The sequence below is a fragment of the Syngnathus leptorhynchus genome, chromosome 1 (genome assembly GCF_054491065.1).
Source record: "Syngnathus leptorhynchus isolate UIUO chromosome 1, UIUO_Slep, whole genome shotgun sequence".
NCBI lineage: Eukaryota > Metazoa > Chordata > Actinopteri > Syngnathiformes > Syngnathidae > Syngnathus > Syngnathus leptorhynchus.
This window is the reverse complement of record NC_141195.1, coordinates 23,813,202-23,830,414: the sequence shown is the minus strand read 5'-3', so window position 1 is coordinate 23,830,414 and position 17,213 is coordinate 23,813,202. Positions and strand designations below refer to the sequence as shown.

General features: G+C 43.9%; 3 protein-coding genes across 4 annotated transcripts; 1 reads left to right on the top strand and 2 right to left on the bottom strand.

Annotated features, from left to right (window-relative positions):
* Positions 1 to 446: 446 nt before the first annotated feature.
* Positions 447 to 3,364, bottom strand: LOC147062853 (uncharacterized). Its single transcript, XM_085926123.1, has 6 exons — positions 3,214 to 3,364; positions 1,368 to 1,676; positions 982 to 1,299; positions 863 to 901; positions 672 to 787; positions 447 to 595 (listed from the first exon to the last, which is right to left on the bottom strand). Exons 1-6 carry the CDS (start codon positions 3,251 to 3,253, stop codon positions 482 to 484), a joined length of 936 nt encoding a protein of 311 aa, XP_085782249.1. The 5' UTR covers positions 3,254 to 3,364; the 3' UTR covers positions 447 to 481.
* Positions 3,365 to 4,394: 1,030 nt separating this feature from the next.
* Positions 4,395 to 11,602, bottom strand: LOC147062852 (PDZ domain-containing protein 4-like). 2 transcript variants are annotated; one of them, XM_085926064.1, is made up of 17 exons: positions 11,488 to 11,602; positions 10,858 to 10,911; positions 10,557 to 10,659; positions 10,016 to 10,190; positions 9,875 to 9,956; positions 9,553 to 9,651; positions 9,416 to 9,478; positions 9,247 to 9,348; positions 8,754 to 9,067; positions 8,403 to 8,568; positions 8,028 to 8,334; positions 6,061 to 6,346; positions 5,598 to 5,647; positions 5,101 to 5,423; positions 4,870 to 5,013; positions 4,672 to 4,784; positions 4,395 to 4,608 (listed from the first exon to the last, which is right to left on the bottom strand). In XM_085926064.1, the coding sequence occupies exons 1-17, from the start codon at positions 11,545 to 11,547 to the stop codon at positions 4,395 to 4,397; spliced, it is 2,655 nt and encodes an 884-aa protein (XP_085782190.1). In that variant the 5' UTR covers positions 11,548 to 11,602. The 2 variants fall into 2 exon arrangements, with proteins under 2 accessions (XP_085782190.1, XP_085782199.1); XM_085926073.1 differs by having other exon boundaries at positions 10,034 to 10,190.
* A 2,284-nt stretch (positions 11,603 to 13,886) lies between these two features.
* LOC147062851 (galactose-specific lectin nattectin-like) lies at positions 13,887 to 15,239 on the top strand. Its single transcript, XM_085926136.1, has 7 exons — positions 13,887 to 13,961; positions 14,056 to 14,118; positions 14,203 to 14,230; positions 14,350 to 14,435; positions 14,515 to 14,646; positions 14,767 to 14,869; positions 15,000 to 15,239. Exons 2-7 carry the CDS (start codon positions 14,056 to 14,058, stop codon positions 15,071 to 15,073), a joined length of 486 nt encoding a protein of 161 aa, XP_085782262.1. The 5' UTR covers positions 13,887 to 13,961; the 3' UTR covers positions 15,074 to 15,239.
* Positions 15,240 to 17,213: the final 1,974 nt, after the last annotated feature.

The window sequence follows — 17,213 nt, the reverse complement described above, 5'->3', positions numbered from 1 at the left end:
CCCCCGTAGTTGTCCCAGGTGCCTTATTAAAATGCCCAAATACTCGCCACTGATACAATACTATTTGCATATAACGTGTTCAAAAAGATATTCACAGTCATTTAAAGAAAAATAATAATAATTAACATGGCGGGTGAGTATAAATGTCCATTAAAATGTCCCAAAAAACACCATGGGCCCCACACAAGCTATTATCTTATTTGCCAAAGGCCCATTTGTCTCAATACATCTTGTCCTACAATCATTATCGCTGTTTAACTGTCACACTTCTTTAATATCAAATTGTTCAGTCAGTAATTAAAAAAAAAAGAATGTAGATCAATCTCATGTACTCATCTTGTGAAACTGGACGGACAAAAGCTGGAAAAGTGCGAGTTACTCTCCTTAGAGGTCGCTCACAGAAAAGCGATTGGTTGATGTTAATCGCCATAAAAAGAGCAAAAGGAGGAGAAAAATGAAAGCAGCAAGGACTCTAACATTTTCAATTTTCATATTGAGTGCCTTGTGCTTGGTCGAGAGTGCAGTAGATGTGGTCCTGTGCCCTGTCTCTGATGATGCTCAAGTAGGCTGGGTCTTCACCAGCGTCCTCACGAGACTGAAATTGGAAATGAAAAGAGGAGTCCATCATATGAAGTCATGTAAAAATGAAATAAAAAATAGTCACAACTTACCTCAACCCTTTGGTTAGGATCATTTGCTTTTGTCTTCCATTTATAGAGAAGCAGCGCAACAACGGCAACGAGCAGAAGAACCAGAACGCAGCAGATTATCAGAGGCCAGACGAGCACTGGAAAAAGGAAAGGTGAGAAACATGAAAACACTAATGGAGGAAAATGTTAAAGACAAGATGAAGGTGATGTACCTGTTGTTGTCTCCTCACAGGGATACTTTTGGAGTATACCTTGTAAAAATGATCAGACAGTCATGTCCTCACGGACCACAAGAAGCAAAAGAGCGGAAGAACATTTGTCGAAATCTCACCATCGGTCACGTTTTTGCTGAACTCATGAATAGAAGCTAAGCACTGACCCCAACTGCACAACTGCCCTCCCAAGTTCAACTCGATAGATGGGGAGATAGTCACCACCAGAAGAAACATCTGCACAGAGACCTGCTTTGGGATCTCCGCACCATACCTGCCAAGCGGGGCGGCCTGTCCATCCAGACAGTTTCTTTTGCAGAAGAACTTGATGGCTTCAGAGCCCATGAAGGGACAGGTCACCTCCAGCGTTTTGCCAGAAGTTACAGTATAGGTGTGGCTTAGCTGACCATCAGCAGAAAGTCTACAGTGCCGTGGTGCTGAAACAAATCACTGTGAGAACTTCTTTGAAACCCAAAAGCCAGCTGCAGTAACTTTTGTGAGTCACCTTCTGGTAGTACTTGAATATTGAAGTCCATGTAGGAGTTCTGTAGTTTCGGCGAGCCCACACCAATCCTGTAGTCCCCGTTGTTAACCTTGTCCAGAATGATGGGGGCAGAGAGGATTCCATCTTTATACTCGATGCTGAATGGCCCCCTCTTAGCGCTGACGCCGCCTGTTTCAACAAGAGCGTCTCCGTCCCTGCAGGCATCCTTGCAGAAGTACTTTCTGCCACTGGTGGAAAACCACCTCGTGATTTGGATGTCGAACATGTCAGTTCGGAAGATGCCGACGCCGGCGCTTTTGTACTTTAGAACTGAGAACACAGCAGGAATGTGTTGATGAGCAGAACATAATCATAACAATTCAAAATTCGGAAATTTTATTTGCTTGACGTTCATCATTAATTTACATTCTCTGATATTTGTTCAAAAGAATTCTTAAGGTTTTTGTGTGAATTTTGGTTGCTTTGATTCCCACTCTGTCCCACTGTTGAGTGGTGTTCCACAGGGATCAATTTTGGGGCCCTGGCTGTTTTCATTGTGATTGCTGCCCCTGGGTATAATTTTATATGTTTGATTTTTACCTTATGTACAGCAATTTGTATCCAGCTGTGGTTGTTTTGGAAGTGCTCTATAAATAAAATTGAGTTTTAGACACAACTTAGTTTTCTATGCATTTCTATTTTTTTGTAAATCTCAAAACAAGATTGTCTTCAACAAATCGAAATTACATTTTTATGAGATAATTTACTCTTAAATGATTCTCCAAAATAGTTCTGGGGCGAATACCGTAATTTTCGGACTATAAGTCGTATAAGTTGCACCAGCCATAAAATGCACAATAAAGTGAAAAGAAAAACATATTTAAGTCGCACCGGAGTATATGTCGCACTTTTGGGGCATATTTATTTGTCAAAATCCAACACCAAGAACAGACATGAACCAGCAACAACAGGCTAAACGATACAGTATGCTAACGTCACATATACACAAACGAGGAGCTGAGAACGAGCCTGACGCAACATTCAGAGTTATTCAAGTATGTGTTACATAAATAACACGTTTATCAAACCATCTGTTTATCAAACTCCAATACATTAAATCCATCGATCAAATTCCTCGTCCTTTACGTCAACAAAGCCGCGCATGCGCCGCAGAGATCTAGTAGATAACTATATTGTAGCGTTAACAAAGTACCAGGAAACAAAACAAGAGTTCAACGAGCCTACTGCTGAACTGTAACGATAAAAACATATACAAGTTGCTACACGAAATAAAATATATCAAATAACTATAACATAAATAAGTTTTTCAAACCTTGTGTCACTCCAAATCATTAAATCCTTCAAACGTGGGGCCCTTCGTCATCTTTGTCATCCCGTGATCGAGTCCTTTGTCCTTTATGTAAACAACCGCCGCGCGGTGCCGGTGACATCATTTGCAGTTCAAATGACAGTAATCCCTTGGTACATCGCGGTTCGTTTATTGCGGTTTCACTACATCGCAGATTTTTGAATTTTGAAAATTTGTGAAAAAATTCACATATAAGTCGCTCCTGAGTATAAGTCGCCCCCCGACCCAAACTATACCAAAAAAAACGTGACTTATAGTCCGAAAATTACGGTACTTATTAGAGAGTTCACAACCATTTACGAACCAAACATTTTTGCGAACATCAAACAAAGTTGACAACGAATATAACGTACGTGTTCCCGTAAGTAACAATGGCAATTTAAGGCCTGCGCATTTGAAAACGCAGTATTTCAAGTTACACACAACATTTGATCATCATAATTATTATGATGAATTATACATTCCAGTCAACTTAATTTTTCAAGTTGTAAATCAAACCTGAGAATATGCAGAGAAACAGAAGACGATCAAAAATCATCCTGAAATAGATCCCGCTGAAAACTCTTGTGACTAAATAATAGAGCCACAAAGAGTACAAATTTCCTTTTTATGGGAGCGGCAGGGTGTCCACATCTTTGCGCAATCATTTTGTGTGATTAATGTAAGAAGTTGACCAGATAAAGAGGAACTTGTCAAAAAAGGAAACAAAAACGTCATGACTGGTTGCTAACAAATTTAGGAAGTACTATTTTGGGTAGCGCAGATATGAGACAGTGCAGAAAGTATTTAAGCGAGGTAAGAAAGGTAACACGTACGTTTTAAACTAACAGACACAATTTAAGATTAGAATACTTAAGGTGGTGCAAAGAACTTTGACCTTATAGCACATCCAGTATTTAGATCGAGCAAACACTATTTAAGGAAACACAAATGTAAAATTTACACCTTAGCACAAACAATAATTAAGGTAAAAAAAAAAAAGGTGTTCATTTCATACATGCATTCAATATTATTTCCATTACCAAAATGGTGCTCAGTTTAGCGATCACCGAGATGAACTCTTCCCGTGAGAACAAGAGTCAACACATTCAAAGCAGTTCAGCCGCTAAACTGAGCTCCTCACTTGTTATGAAAGCTAAGATGAGTAATACTCATTGTCACACAAAGCGCGCTGAAAAAAAATATGCGGCCTACTCAGGTGTGGGTGCTAGCAACTACTTTAAATTGTTTGTCTATGCTAAGCCCTTTAAGCCCTTTTTGATTTAGGGCCATACAAATAAACTTGACTTGACTTTACTTGACTTAAAGTGACCCCAGCAGCCATGCTAATTTTCGTTAGCCTAGCTGTGTTGTTTTATGGTATCGACATATCGTCAAATTTTACTCAAGGGCACTTCGATGTAGTCACAATTGGGGATCAAACTTCCAACATCTGGGTTAACCACTGATCCACACAGACCCCCGTGATTTTTTTTTTTTTTTGGTCCACATCAATGACCCTTACATAATTTGGACACGCAACCTTGTGATCTGGAGTCAGACACGCTACCATTGTGCCAAAATGTCAGTGCGTTGGTGAATCATCAAGAAAGGAATGGGTCCATTTTGTTGAAAAGCCACTTCTGATGATATGTTGCGCTTGAGCAATGCTGTCTTTGACTCCCGCCAACCTCCACGTTTCACACAGTAGTGAAAGAAAGTAGAGGGTTAAAGATTTTCTTGCCGTCGGGCGAGCGTGAACCTTGAGCCAAAAGCTCCTGGATTGTGTTCCAGTTGTCGAGAATGCGGCGGTTCCTCTTCCTGCTCATCTTCTTCTGGCTCAGGGGCACGATGACTTTGTCTCGATGAACGGGGAGTTCTGCGGTGCCACTCGCCGATGATGATGCGTCCCTGCTGAGGAAAATGAGAAGAATCAAATCATGGAATGAAATAAATGGCGGTAGTTTGTATTTCCACCTGTCGCCCTTCAGGTAGTCCAGGCGGCTCTGCATCATGAACTCTCGTCTCCGTCTGTATTCTCTGGCCCTCAGCAGCTGCTGCTTCCTCTCCTCTTTGCTCCAGTAGCGGCCCTGTTGGGTTTCGTCGTTAAGTACCGTGATGCAAGAAAGACGATGAAATGAAATGTGTCACTGGATGACAGAGCGTACAAATGACCTGTTTCATTTCACTAGCGGCGGCATCGTCATCGGTGGTCGTGCCTCCTCGTTCTTCACGGATCTGTATGGCCCTCGCCTTGAGGAGGCGGTCTCTGACTGGTCGCTTGGCAACGTAGCGAGTACCGTCGCTGCGGATCTTCACCTGAACAGCAGCAACACAACCAACGACAGAAAATCAAAGCTAGATTATCTTGAACGACACAACCAGACCATCCTAGTTGTCTACTACCTTCCATTCCATGCGCTGTCCTGTGGCAGTTGGCGACAATTGTGCCAGAGCTGGTAGCGCCAGACGCAAGCGCGAGGCTGCGTGACGGTCTTCCAGACCACAGGGGGCGCTGCTCACGCTGCGGGGGCTGGCCGGACAGACGCTACCATTACCTGCCCCTCTGTCCTCGGTCAGTTCCCGATCAAGTGGCTCCATCAGACCATTGGAGGGCAGCGCCATGCAGCTGTGGTAGCGCTCCAATGCTTTGGATCGGCTTTGGCGCCGCTGGGCCAGGAAGGGGCTAGACTCTGCACTTCCTCCTCCAGGCCTGGTGGTGGTGATACCTGCATCCAAATATTCACTCATAATGTACAGTGACAGCTTTAAGGTCAAGGTATGTGTTAACGTTCAGAGGCAGCCTTGAGGGCTTCAAGTGCGAGACCTGCTATTAAAAGTAAGCTCGCTCACATTTGAAAAAAAAAAAAAGTATATGGCACCTGTTCTGGAAGCATGCCTACCTTCCGCCATGCTTCGTCTCGATGGTGATCCCAAATCTCTGGACAGAAATCTATGGAGGCAAGAACAAACTTTGACACTTCAGAAGAGTTCAAGAATACTTCCATCTTCTGTATTTATTTTTGTAGTGCTTAACTTCCTTATGTTTGCAGGTGAGTAGAAGCCAGGGGTGGCGCTAGAATGGGGCTCAGGGGGGGGGGGGGGGGCTCTTGCCCCTTCAGAAATTTGTGAAGCCCCAATTTTATTTGATATTCGAATAGATTTAGAAATTACTTTTAATACTACTTCATTTTTAGCTTTTTTACGAGTAAACTTTGTCATCATTATTCTTCTTAGGCACAAAAAAATGTTTTTGAGGCTTTTGGGTCATATTTAAGGATCCTAGTAAAAATGGGCGTACAGCAAAAAGAGCAATTTTTTGTGCCTTCCATAGATTTTGTCACATTTGTCACTGCTGACATGCACCTGAACTTGGAGGGCGAAGTATTGACCACATCGTCATCCCAACCCCCGCATCCGAGGTTGGAGTGGCGTCTTTCCCATTGGGGAGGCGGGGACACGGAGGCTTCGTCTTCCCGGGGAGGTGGGATTAACACGGCGCTGACCAATGGCGTGCCGCGGCAGCTCTCGCCGCTACCGTAAGCACTGGTGCTGTCTTTGCCGTCGTTGGAACGCTCCGGTAGTTCGTTGATGGCCGACAATTCGGGGCGATGGCTATCGTTGCCCTCGATGCTGTTGTTGTCAGGCAGACCTGAATGTTAACGTGACCAATTCATTTGTAAAACAAAGTGGATACGACAAACATCGTACATATCAAACCAAACTGGAATTTTCAATTAGGTTCCTTTGTGAGCAAAAGAGAGATGGACAGGTTAGATCACATTTGTCCAATTCTTGTTGAGTGATTAAAAATAATTGGTGGAGAGCTCGTTGCCAAGTCTTGGCTTCATTTCGTGAGAACATGGGGGAAGATTTGCCATCAATTGAATTCCAGTTTTGACAAGCTTGTTCAGCTTGCCGGTGGATTCCCGTAGGGAGTTTCATCGACATGATAGTCAGGTAATAAAAAGATCTTCAAAAACTATTTTTGGAATGCACTAATGAACAGGTGAGCAATCCAGTCCGACAAGTTTCTTTTGTTGCTTATGAATGGTCACGTTGATGACAAACATAACTATCAATTGTACTCATGAATCACAGCAAAGGTTACTTATACAACTACAACAATTCATTCTTTTATTACTGATACACCTGCTGCTATTCATTTGTTCAACTTTAATTAAAAAAAATAAAATACAACCCTCTCTGTGTGGAGTTTGCATGTTCTCCCCGGGCCCGCGTGGGTTTTGTCCGGGCACTTCGTTTTCCTCCCACATCCCAAAAATATGCTTGGTAGGCCGATTGAGCACTCCAAATTGTCCCTAGGTGCGAGTGCGAATGGTTGTTCGTCTCTGTGTGCCCTGCGATTGGCTGGCAACCGGTTCAGGGTGTCCCCCGCCTGCTTCCCGATGACGGCTGGGATAGGCTCCAGCACACCCAAGCAGTTCAGAAAATGGATGGATGGATGGCCAAATACTACCACTGCTGCTACTTCTACTAGCATGCCTACTAGCATCTCCCACATACACATAATCATAAAACTACTACAACTGCTCATTCTCAATAATCATAAGACTACTACAACTCCTCATTCTCGTATGACTGCTATTACCCCAATAAAGTACTACTCGCATTGAAACTATTGCTGCTACTTTTATTAGGATGAATGCTAATTATGCTAATGTGGCTACTCCACTTATTCATATTATTATTAGAATTACAACACACATGCTACGACTACTACGACTTTTACTACTCCACATCACCTTAGCTGATATGCATTAAGAGAATACTAATAATAATAATCATAATGATCATTTTGATTATTCCTGCGATATTATCAAAACTTATTCAATGTACTGAAACTGCAACAATGTATTTCTTATACTACTCCCAATGATTATCGTCTTACCAATGCTGACAATAAAAATATTTCAAACATAACTGATACAATCGGTAAGGATAAATGCTAATTAAGCTAATGTGGCTACTCCACTTATTCATATTATTATTAGAATTACAACACACATGCTACGACTACTACAACTTTTACTACTCTACATCACCTTAGCTGATATGCATTAAGAGAATACTACTAATAATAATCATAATGATCATTTTGATTATTCCTACGATATTATCAAAACTTATTCAATGTACTGAAACTGCAACAATGTATTTCTTATACTACTCCCAATGATTATCGTCTTACCAATGCTGACAATAAAAATATTTCAAACATGACAACTGATAAAATCGGTATGTGGGGGTCTGTGCGTGCCTGTGTGTGTGTACGTGTGCGTATGTGTGTGTGATACCTGTCTGTCACACACCTGCAGTCTCCTCATCCATCATCCAGGCTTTAAGGTATCTCTCGCGAAGTTGCTGCATTTTCTGAGCACGGAGAATGTTGCGCCACTTGAATTCCAAGTGTCGCAGTTCTTCTTCAATGAGCGCCATTTCACGTTCACCCAGGGTCACCTTCTCCGTGTCATCTTTTTTTTCCTCCTCTTCTTCTTGTCTATTTCTCGATTGCCTCTCGCAGTGGTACCTGATCTCCAGTAGCTCCTGGTACCGCTGGCATTCGTCCTCTGTGAGGCCCACCATCATCATATTCACGGGGCTTTTGTTGGCCTGAAACTGAGAGTTCAAATGTTTACAGAGCTTAGTAGTTGCTCCCATGATGCAACATTTAGAATGGAATTTACCTTGTGGTGGCTGTGGTGTTGCATGGACGATCCTTCAGTTCCATCCAGTGTAGTGAGAGAGTCAGAGTTGAGCTGGAGGTTCCGCAGGTGTGGAAAAGGAGGTGGGGTCTCTCCTCGGGCATGGCCGGGACTCGGGGTCAACTTGGGGCTGGGTCGTGGACTGAGCCTGCACCAGGAGAAAAGAGTCAAACGAAAAGTTCATCATCCCTGTCTTTCTTCCAAGCGCATTCCTACAAGACAACTCCTCGCTTTTCTTCAAATCTACAAAGCTTTTCCTCTTTTCTAAAATTCAATTTGATCCTCTGCTCTACATTCACTCCTTTTTTTTTTTTTTTTTGGGGGGGTCCTGACCTCGGACTGTGACCCAGGCAGAATTTGCGTGTGCTTGCGGGCGTGTTGGTGGCATCCGTGTTGCAGGCACTGCTCGGGCCACCTAACAAATCATGCTCGGAGGACTCGTCGTAGCGTGTGCTATCATCTGTTCGCCCCAGTCCGCTATCCAGATCCTGGCTGTTGGAAAGTAGCGGCGTCAAATGGAGAAGAGGGGGGAGTGGCACAGGTGGCACCCCCCCATTTCCTTCCTCATCGTCATCTTCCTCGGCGTCGTCCAATTCTCTTTCTGTTCCTCCGTGGTGGAGGAGAAAGTAAGGTGACAGCTGGTTTTCCTGAAAGGACATCAGGAGGAATAATGAGTGGGTGTGGTCATGTATGAATGAGTAGCTGTCATGTAGCTTTTGTGCAATCGGCAAATGTGACCACATTATCATACACGTTATCATCCATCATCATAAAAAACGAATTTATCACTGTGGTGTCGAGTGTGTAGTCTCGGGTCGCGACTCACCTCCATGTCGGGCCGGGCCAGCAGTAAAGAGAAGATGGCGCTGTCTTCGTTGCTCAAGATGGCGACAGCTTCTTCTCTGCTGCCGATGTCTACCCCATTGATCTACACGTGAGGTATCACAAGATGTCACCAAACATTCATAAAGGCAGCTCTCTCTCGCCAGAGGTACCTGAAGTATCCGATCTCCCTCCCTGATACGTCCGTTCTTGGCAGCAATGCTGTTTGGATTCACCTTGGTCACATGACAAAAAGCAAAAACATGAACTCGAGAGAATTCTCAGGCGAAAACGACGAGGACGGGTTTACCTCTCCGACATAAATACCCAGCTGATCCTCGTCGTCCGTTTTGTAGCAGACCGTCAGGCCCAACTTCTCCTCTTGATAGGATTTGTAGAGTGCCACCTCCTAATAAAAATATTTATTATTCAAAGGGATTTTATTAAAAGGTGCCTTTCAAATCTCACATGGGGATCGTACGAACGATGAAATCAGGATTAAAAAAAAAAAAAAGAGAGAGGAGTTGAATAATAAACTTCATAGAAAGGAGGAAAAAAGGAGAGGCCTCAAGATAGAGCCCTGGGGCACACCTCTACTGATTGGGGATAATTGAATGAACTGATACCCTCACCTCATATTCCAGCTCGTTGGGCCGGTCCACGTCATGGTGGGACGCTTCCAAGTAGTCGTCACTATCGTCAAACACGCATTTGCTGGGGATAAATATCAAATATAAATATCTGCTCATAATCACTGAGGGAGTAAAACATACAAGTCGTCAGTCCAGTACTCTCCCATGGCGTGGGGTAGGACCGGAGTTGTCGTGGGCCACGGGAAATTGACGTCCGTCTGTGTAGCGTTATCCACATGCCCAGGAAGAAGCGTGACCATGGTGAAGGAGGAGATGGAGGCTCCGCTGGACCCATTTGTGCTGGTCACTATTGAACCTGATTAGCATTAGCAACTTGATTAGAGAAGTTGTGGAATAGGTAGGCATAAGATGTAGAGTTAAACGTGGCAAAAGGGAGAAATTAGAAGGGGAAAAGGAAATTTATAACATTTCTGGTTTGTTTTTTGGGCAATTCCGGTTCAAATTAGGGCACTTCTGGTTTAATGGGGTTACTTCCGGTTTGTTTGGAGTCACTTGTGGTTCAAATGAAAGTGATTAGCAGAGCTACGAATAAAGCAGTAGATCTTCAAGCAAGACCCTGAAGTACATTTCAAGTGTAGCAATCATACCGACATTGTCAAAATGTCTAATTCATTTTGATGGCGATATCGCTAATGGTTGTTTATGGTGCGAAATATGCTACCTCTCCTTCTGTGACTTTTGTTGATGGGCCCCAGTCGCTGCAGAGGCTCCTGGGACTTAAGTGGTCTGTCCAACGGGAGGTGAGAACGCCTTCTTCCTTTCACCTGACAGATTGTACAACTTAGACCGAGTATGGATTTTTATTCAAACATGGTGAAGGACATAACTACGGTATGCTAGCACGAATGAATGGACAGATTGGCGGGAATTTGAATTAGGTGGGTGTATAAAAAGAGAATTAAACCACGCTTAGAAAATCAAAACCCAATATTGGTGGACTCAGCCCGGCTCGGCCCCCGTACCTTTTCGTTTCCACGTCGATCCATCGGCCGTAGGGAGTTGCTGCCTCCCTTTTGCTAATGAGGTCCGACGTGGCAGAGATGGATGGTACATGGTCGGGAGGATATCAAAAAGGAAAACAGGATGAGAAATAAATGGAAAGCCAGACGGTATCGTGACTAGTTGCGAGGTGAAATGGACTTGATCCTCTTTGCGTCGCAGTTGATTTCAATGAATTGAGAACATCTGAGTTATTTTTACGTGTTTCCATGTCGACCTGGTGTGGAAATAAAGTAGGACAATGATGATGGGTTTCCTTTCTCCAGCCCCCCCCACCCCCGTTTGTGATTATTGTGTCCCTGCACTCGGCACGCTGCCAATGACAAATGGGCCTGTCAACACCACTGTGTGCGTGTGTGTGTGTGTGTGTGTGTGTGTGTGTGTGTGTGCGTGTGTGTGTGTGCACATGTGTGTCTGTTGCTGGAACCATTAAATAGTTAATGAGCAGAGTGGTTGGGAGTGAGGTGCGGAGAGACGATCCTGTATAATAATAACAATAGTCACATGTTCACAAGCCAATTATTGTTCTTGTCTGGCTCCAAATTCAAGAGAACTGAAACAATCTATAGGGTAAATAGTAGAAATCGATATACCTGGTACATGACCTTGTAGCGCTCCTCGGGACGTTTGACCACACACATGTTGCAGCCCATGATGCCGTCTTTTATCTGCACATTGGCCCTCGTTCTATTGCTCCTCGTGGGTTGATTTGCAGTCTTGTGCCAGGTTGTGAAAGGTTCGGAAACTCCCAAATGGCCGTCCAGTAAGTGCGTGTGATTGGTTGTTTAAAAAAAAAAAAAAAAACTTGAGTGACTTGACTTGTCACTTGAGCATTTTAGCGTGAAAGAAAAAATTCTATTAAAATTTGACTTATTATTATTGTGCATAATTGTGGATTTTTTTTGTGCAACATTTGACTAGCAGCAAACACTTAAGCGTTCTTAAGTGCAGACCAAACTTTGCCGAGTCAGGAAGTTGGACTTGTGAACATTATTGTGTACTTTTGACAAGTTTGCTCTCATTCCAAGGTTCATTTTTAATCCAGTGAAGAATTTAAATCCAGTGTTGGTGATATGATTCCATGACAGTTCTAATAACAAAGATCATCATTATCCCTTTTTTCCTTTTTGGATTTCCATTGTCTCCAAAAATCCTTGGATTTCTCACCTGGAAGACAACACCAGAGAAAGATTACAAATGAGATGAGATACATGAACATAAATTTAGATAAATAAATAAATAAATAAATAAATAAATAAATATATATTTTTTACAGTTTTACTCCATGTAGCGATGATAAGAAACAAACATCATTTGTTTTACTCTCCAATGCTGGCATTCAAAATCATTTCTGATCCTATTGTGGTTTTATTTAGACCAAGAGAGCTCACAATTCAGTGTTACTCATTTAATTAGCAAAACTATGTAACTACAATGCCATGAAATAATCGCCGAATTCTTTTCATTTTTTTCTAAAAATAAGAAAACAATGGGGTCAGAAAAACAGGTCAATTAAGAAAATGCTTCAGGCAATAAAAATGTAAAAATAACGAGAAAACAATCATGATTTTTATTATTATTGTTTTATGGTATTGAATAATAATAATAATTATTATTACTATAAAACAATGGGCTAAGATAGACAGACACAAGATGTTCCAACAATAGTGTCACAGTATTAATATTTTGTCAGTAACTATTTCCCGTCACCTTAACAATACAATACAAAAATACAATATTGTCTCCATTATTATTCTAATCAAACTCGTGGCATAGCAAGGCACCTTTCCAGATGTTCCCGAGCCTCTTCCAGATGTTGAGGTGAATCCGCCTCTGATTGATTCCCCGCACATTCATCCTCGCCTGGGCAGCGCTTTCATGGCGAAAGACCCCGCTCCATCGCTCTCTCCAGAAATAAATATGCTGCCGATGCGCGTTCAAAGCCAGTCGGGATTCGGAGGTTTCCGATCCAAATGCTACTGCTGATAACCAAGAGGACTAACCGTCTCCTTTTCACGCCGCTCGCTCCTCTTCTGCAGCGTAGGCAGCCAATCACACGCTGGAGGCAATTAATTCTCGCCATCATTGGACCCCCTTCCCCCCTCCTCCATCGTCTTCCTCTTCCCACCTGCTCGGCATTGCTTTTGCTGACGTTTGGTGGTCCGGGACCACGGCCGTCCTTGACCAAATTAACGTCATCCACAAATGAAGGTCTGAGCGCATATATGGATGAAATGAATATTTCAAATGATACAATTTCGTTAGTGTTGCGTATAACGTATTGGTTTCCTACGACTACTAGTGGCACTTGCCTTTGTCCTTGTTTGTCTGTAATTGATCCATTTTTACATTTGGCACTTGTTTCTTGTATTCTTGCACTCTTGTACGCTACTGTGACAAGAAAATTTCCCCACTGTGAGATAAATAAAGTTCAAACAATCAATCAATCAATCGACACAGCTGTAAACAAGATGTCCGTATTGTGTATGAAAGCATTTCGGCACTATGGTAATCTGGAATTATGTGATCAGAATTGACCTGACAGGCTTACCATTGATTAGTTTTTATTTTGGTTTTGGTCTTCTTCCACCTGCTATCCAAAATGTACTTTTTATTTCATTTAATGGCGGGGAGAAGGACTCCATCTCAGTTGACTTTTGGCCCCAAGACAGACACGCTTGTAGGCCAAAATTCCCACTCTATTCACACCATACGGAAAGAAAACTGAAACCAGGTGCAGGCAGACTTGCAATTAAAATGATGAATGATTGTTTTGTAAAAGTTCCACTTTAATAACATGTTATTTGCTGGTGCCATTGTGGCAAACCATTCAAGGGTGTGGTATGATGCGATGGTAATTAAGAGTCCTCGTTTAACCTGTTCAAATCTGGTGTCTTGTAAACCCCAATTGTTGCATAGTCCGTGAGAATGAGGAAGAAGAGAGTTAAAAAGTGGGGTTGAAGATCAGTGACAAGAACAACATTGCACATTCCAAGACTGTCATCAAACGTATATAAGCAGCGCCCGGACTCGTCGTCAGTATCAAGCACCACTCGCTACGATAAAGGTAAGGATCCGATTTTACATTCTAGCTTTTCAAATGAAATTAGATGTGACTTTATTTTTACAAATATCACGTGTTTTTTCTGTCAACGTTGCAGATGGCATTCACTCTTGGCTCATTGGTCCTCCTTTGCGGAATCAGCGGACTGCTGACTGGAGTCGTAAGTCCAAATCTTACCTACTGACTTAAATCGAAGTACAGCGGTACGATTGTGATTTTAAAAACATCTTTGTCTTCTCCACAGTGGTCCGCCCAAATTGTTCCTGTGAAAGGTTGGTAGCTCTGCCTCAAAGATGCTTTCGCAAAATACCTTTGCTTCGTCAGCGATTGACACCAAGTTGAATTGATTTTTTTTTCTCTTCTCCCCAAAAAATAAACAATTGTGCTGCAGGCAATAACTGTCCAAAAGGCTGGACTCAGTTGGACTGTTTCTGTTACATCTATGAAACTGAGAGCAGAAATTTTGCAGATGCCGAGGTATGGAAGACATCTTGTCAGATGGACCCAAAAAGTGAAATTTCTCGTTCTACTCTTTGTTTTTTTTGTTCCTCATCAGAGCGTCTGCAACATTCTTGGTGGGAATCTGGTCTCCATTCACAATGACCTGGAAAATGCGTTTGTTCTTGAACTGATTAAGGCGGGTGGTGAAGCCGACGAAGCTTGGATTGGTCTCAATGATGCCGTTTTGGTAAAACATTCAAAAATCTGTTTCACTTGCGTTCTGTAGAGATTTGCCACAAACAAAAGCGTCCTCCAATGTGAGTCTTTTCTAAGGAAAGACACATTCCAATGTGATTTTGTCTTCTAGAATGGTGATTTCATGTGGACAGATGGCTCAGATGTGGACTTCTTCAATTTTGATGGAGGAGCGCCCGGTGACGACGGTGACTGTGTAGAAATGGAAACAGATGGTAAGTAACAACAACATTTGAGGTTTGCTGAGAAGACTTGAATGTAGGATTGCAGTAAGGTTGGAAGTAACAACAAAGTTTGAGGTTTGCTCAGAAGAATTTAATACTTACGTGTTTTGTTTTTTTACAGATGGAGACTGGGACGATGTGGTTTGCACAACAGAGCTCCCGTACGTTTGCATCAGGGAGGCGTTGCATCACTAAATGTCTTGGCCTACAATATTGCACTATGCATGAGTTCAATTACTCGGCTTTAGTGTGGCCTTGATATTTTTGGGTTTACTTTCAACTTTTCTTCTCATCTTCTTTCATGCTTATTTGGTAGTGTGGGAACAAATATTCAATGAATAAAGAATTGTCAGCATCCAAATATGTGTTTGTGTCTTCTTTTTCCAACTTGGTGACTGGGAAATCCCAATGTGCTTGCGGGCAAGCGCAAATTCTATTTACATTTTACTTTTTCGATACAGCATCCTCATACGTATGCATTAAAATTCATCCGCAAATAACTCGCTTCTCAATGTCCATCCATCCATCCATCCATCCATCCATCCATCCATCCATCCATCCATCCATCCATCCATCCATCCATCCATCCATCCATCCATCCATCCATCCATCTTCTTCTGCTTATCCGGGGTCGGGTCGCAGGGGCAGCAGCTTTAGGAGGGACTCCCAGACTTCCCTCTTCCCAGCCACTTCATCCAGCTCATCCCGGAGATCCCAAGGCGTTCCCAGGCCAGCCGAGAGACATGGTCTCTCCAGCGCGTCCTGGGTCTTGCAGCCGAGGGTGGAGGGGGGAGAGAATTCAGGATCCTGACAGCTCGGAGTACGAAGCTGTTGGCGAGTCTGGTGGTGTGGGAGCGCAGGCATCTGTACCTCTTCCAAGAGGGTAGAAGATCAAACAAAGAGTGAGCGGGGTCACTCACATCACACAATCGCGGTCGCCCTGCGGGCGAGATGGGAGGTGTAAATGTCCTTCATGGAGGTGAGTGAAGCACCAATGCTCTTACTAGCCGTGTTGACTATGCGCTGCAGGGCCTTCATGTTGTATTCACTGCAGCTACCACCCCACACAGCGATACAACTGGAGAGGACGCACTCAATGGTGCCACGGTAGAATGTGGTCATGATGGCAGGAGGAGCGAACTCGCTCGCCTGAGTTTCCGCAGAAAGTACAGGCGGCGCTGAGCTTTCTTCGCCAACGACGCAGCGTTGGTGGTCCAGGAGAGGTCCTCACTGATGTGTTCCCCCAGGAATCTGGTGCTGCTCACTCTCTCCACCACAGCAGCGTCGATGGTCAGCGGCAGGTGTTGGGTGTGACCCTTCCGGAAGTCAACCGCAATCTCCTTGGTCCTTGTTGTCCTTGCACCACGTGGCCAGAAGGTCGACCTCCGACCTGTATTGAGTCTCGTCGCCCCCGGTGATGAGACCCACCAGAGTGGTGTCGTCGGCATATTTCAGCACGTAGTTTGCAGTGCAGTTATGCGTCAGCACGGTGAAGAGCAGCGGACTGAGCACACAGCCTTGAGGGGTCCCCGTGCTCAGCGTGATGCTGCTGGAGACATTGTCGCCAACACGTACTACCTGAGGCCGCTGACAGAGGAAGTCCAGTAGCCAGTTGCAAAGGCAGGTACTGAGGCCCAGCTTGTCGAGTTTGCAGAAGAGACGCTGTGGAACAACGGTGTTGAATGCAGAAGTGAAGTCCACAAACAGCAATCTCACATTCGAATCTCTGTTCTCCAGGTGGGTGAGGGCAGAGTGGAGGGCAGAGCAGATGGCATCCTCAGAGGACCGATTGGCTCGGAAGGCAAACTGGAAGGGATCTATGGTGGGGGGAAGAACAGATCTGACGTGCGCCATGACAAGCCGCTCAAAGCACTTCATGACGATGGGCGTCAGTGCCAAAGGGCCGTAGTCATTGAAGCAGGAAGGAGCAGGATTTTTCGGCACAGGTATGATGGTGGCAGCCTTGAAACGTGACCGGACGACGGCCTGCCGCAGGGAAATGTTAAAGATGTCTGTGAAGACATCCATCAGCTCCTCAGCACAGTCCTTCAGCGCTCGCCCCGGGATGTTGTCCGGGCCCGCCGGCTTACGAGCGTTGATAGCGGCAAGCGTCCTCCTCACGCTAACGGGAGAGAGGCACAGGGGCTGCAATACTCTCTTGCAAGAATCCAAAGTTAGACTTTGTTCGAACGACCTCTCCATTTGCAAATGTTTAAAAGGCATACTGTCTCCCGTGCGGTTTTTGCAAAATAAGTTAGAGTGAAAACCACTGTAACAATGTGTCATTCGTACAGTTCACTCATTAATCCTGGTGTAATTGCGGCCTATTTTTCAA

What these genes read in the sequence shown, in the direction of transcription:
- LOC147062851 (XM_085926136.1), top strand. Translation starts at nt 14,056, where the DNA reads ATGGCATTCACTCTTGGCTCATTGGTCCTCCTTTGCGGAATCAGCGGA. An exon ending in CCAAATTGTTCCTGTGAAAG is followed by an intron (nt 14,231 to 14,349) that starts GTTGGTAGCTCT and finishes ATTGTGCTGCAG; the next exon opens with GCAATAACTGTCCAAAAGGC. An exon ending in GTCTCAATGATGCCGTTTTG is followed by an intron (nt 14,647 to 14,766) that starts GTAAAACATTCA and finishes TTTGTCTTCTAG; the next exon opens with AATGGTGATTTCATGTGGAC.
- LOC147062853 (XM_085926123.1), bottom strand. Translation starts at nt 3,253, where the DNA reads ATGATTTTTGATCGTCTTCTGTTTCTCTGCATATTCTCAG. An exon ending in CTGTGAGGAGACAACAACAG is followed by an intron (nt 788 to 862) that starts GTACATCACCTT and finishes TCCTTTTTCCAG; the next exon opens with TGCTCGTCTGGCCTCTGATA. An exon ending in ATCCTAACCAAAGGGTTGAG is followed by an intron (nt 596 to 671) that starts GTAAGTTGTGAC and finishes TTCCAATTTCAG; the next exon opens with TCTCGTGAGGACGCTGGTGA.
- LOC147062852 (XM_085926064.1), bottom strand. Translation starts at nt 11,547, where the DNA reads ATGGGCTGCAACATGTGTGTGGTCAAACGTCCCGAGGAGCGCTACAAG. An exon ending in GCTACAAGGTCATGTACCAG is followed by an intron (nt 10,912 to 11,487) that starts GTATATCGATTT and finishes GGACCTCATTAG; the next exon opens with CAAAAGGGAGGCAGCAACTC. An exon ending in CAAAAGTCACAGAAGGAGAG is followed by an intron (nt 10,191 to 10,556) that starts GTAGCATATTTC and finishes AATGCTAATCAG; the next exon opens with GTTCAATAGTGACCAGCACA.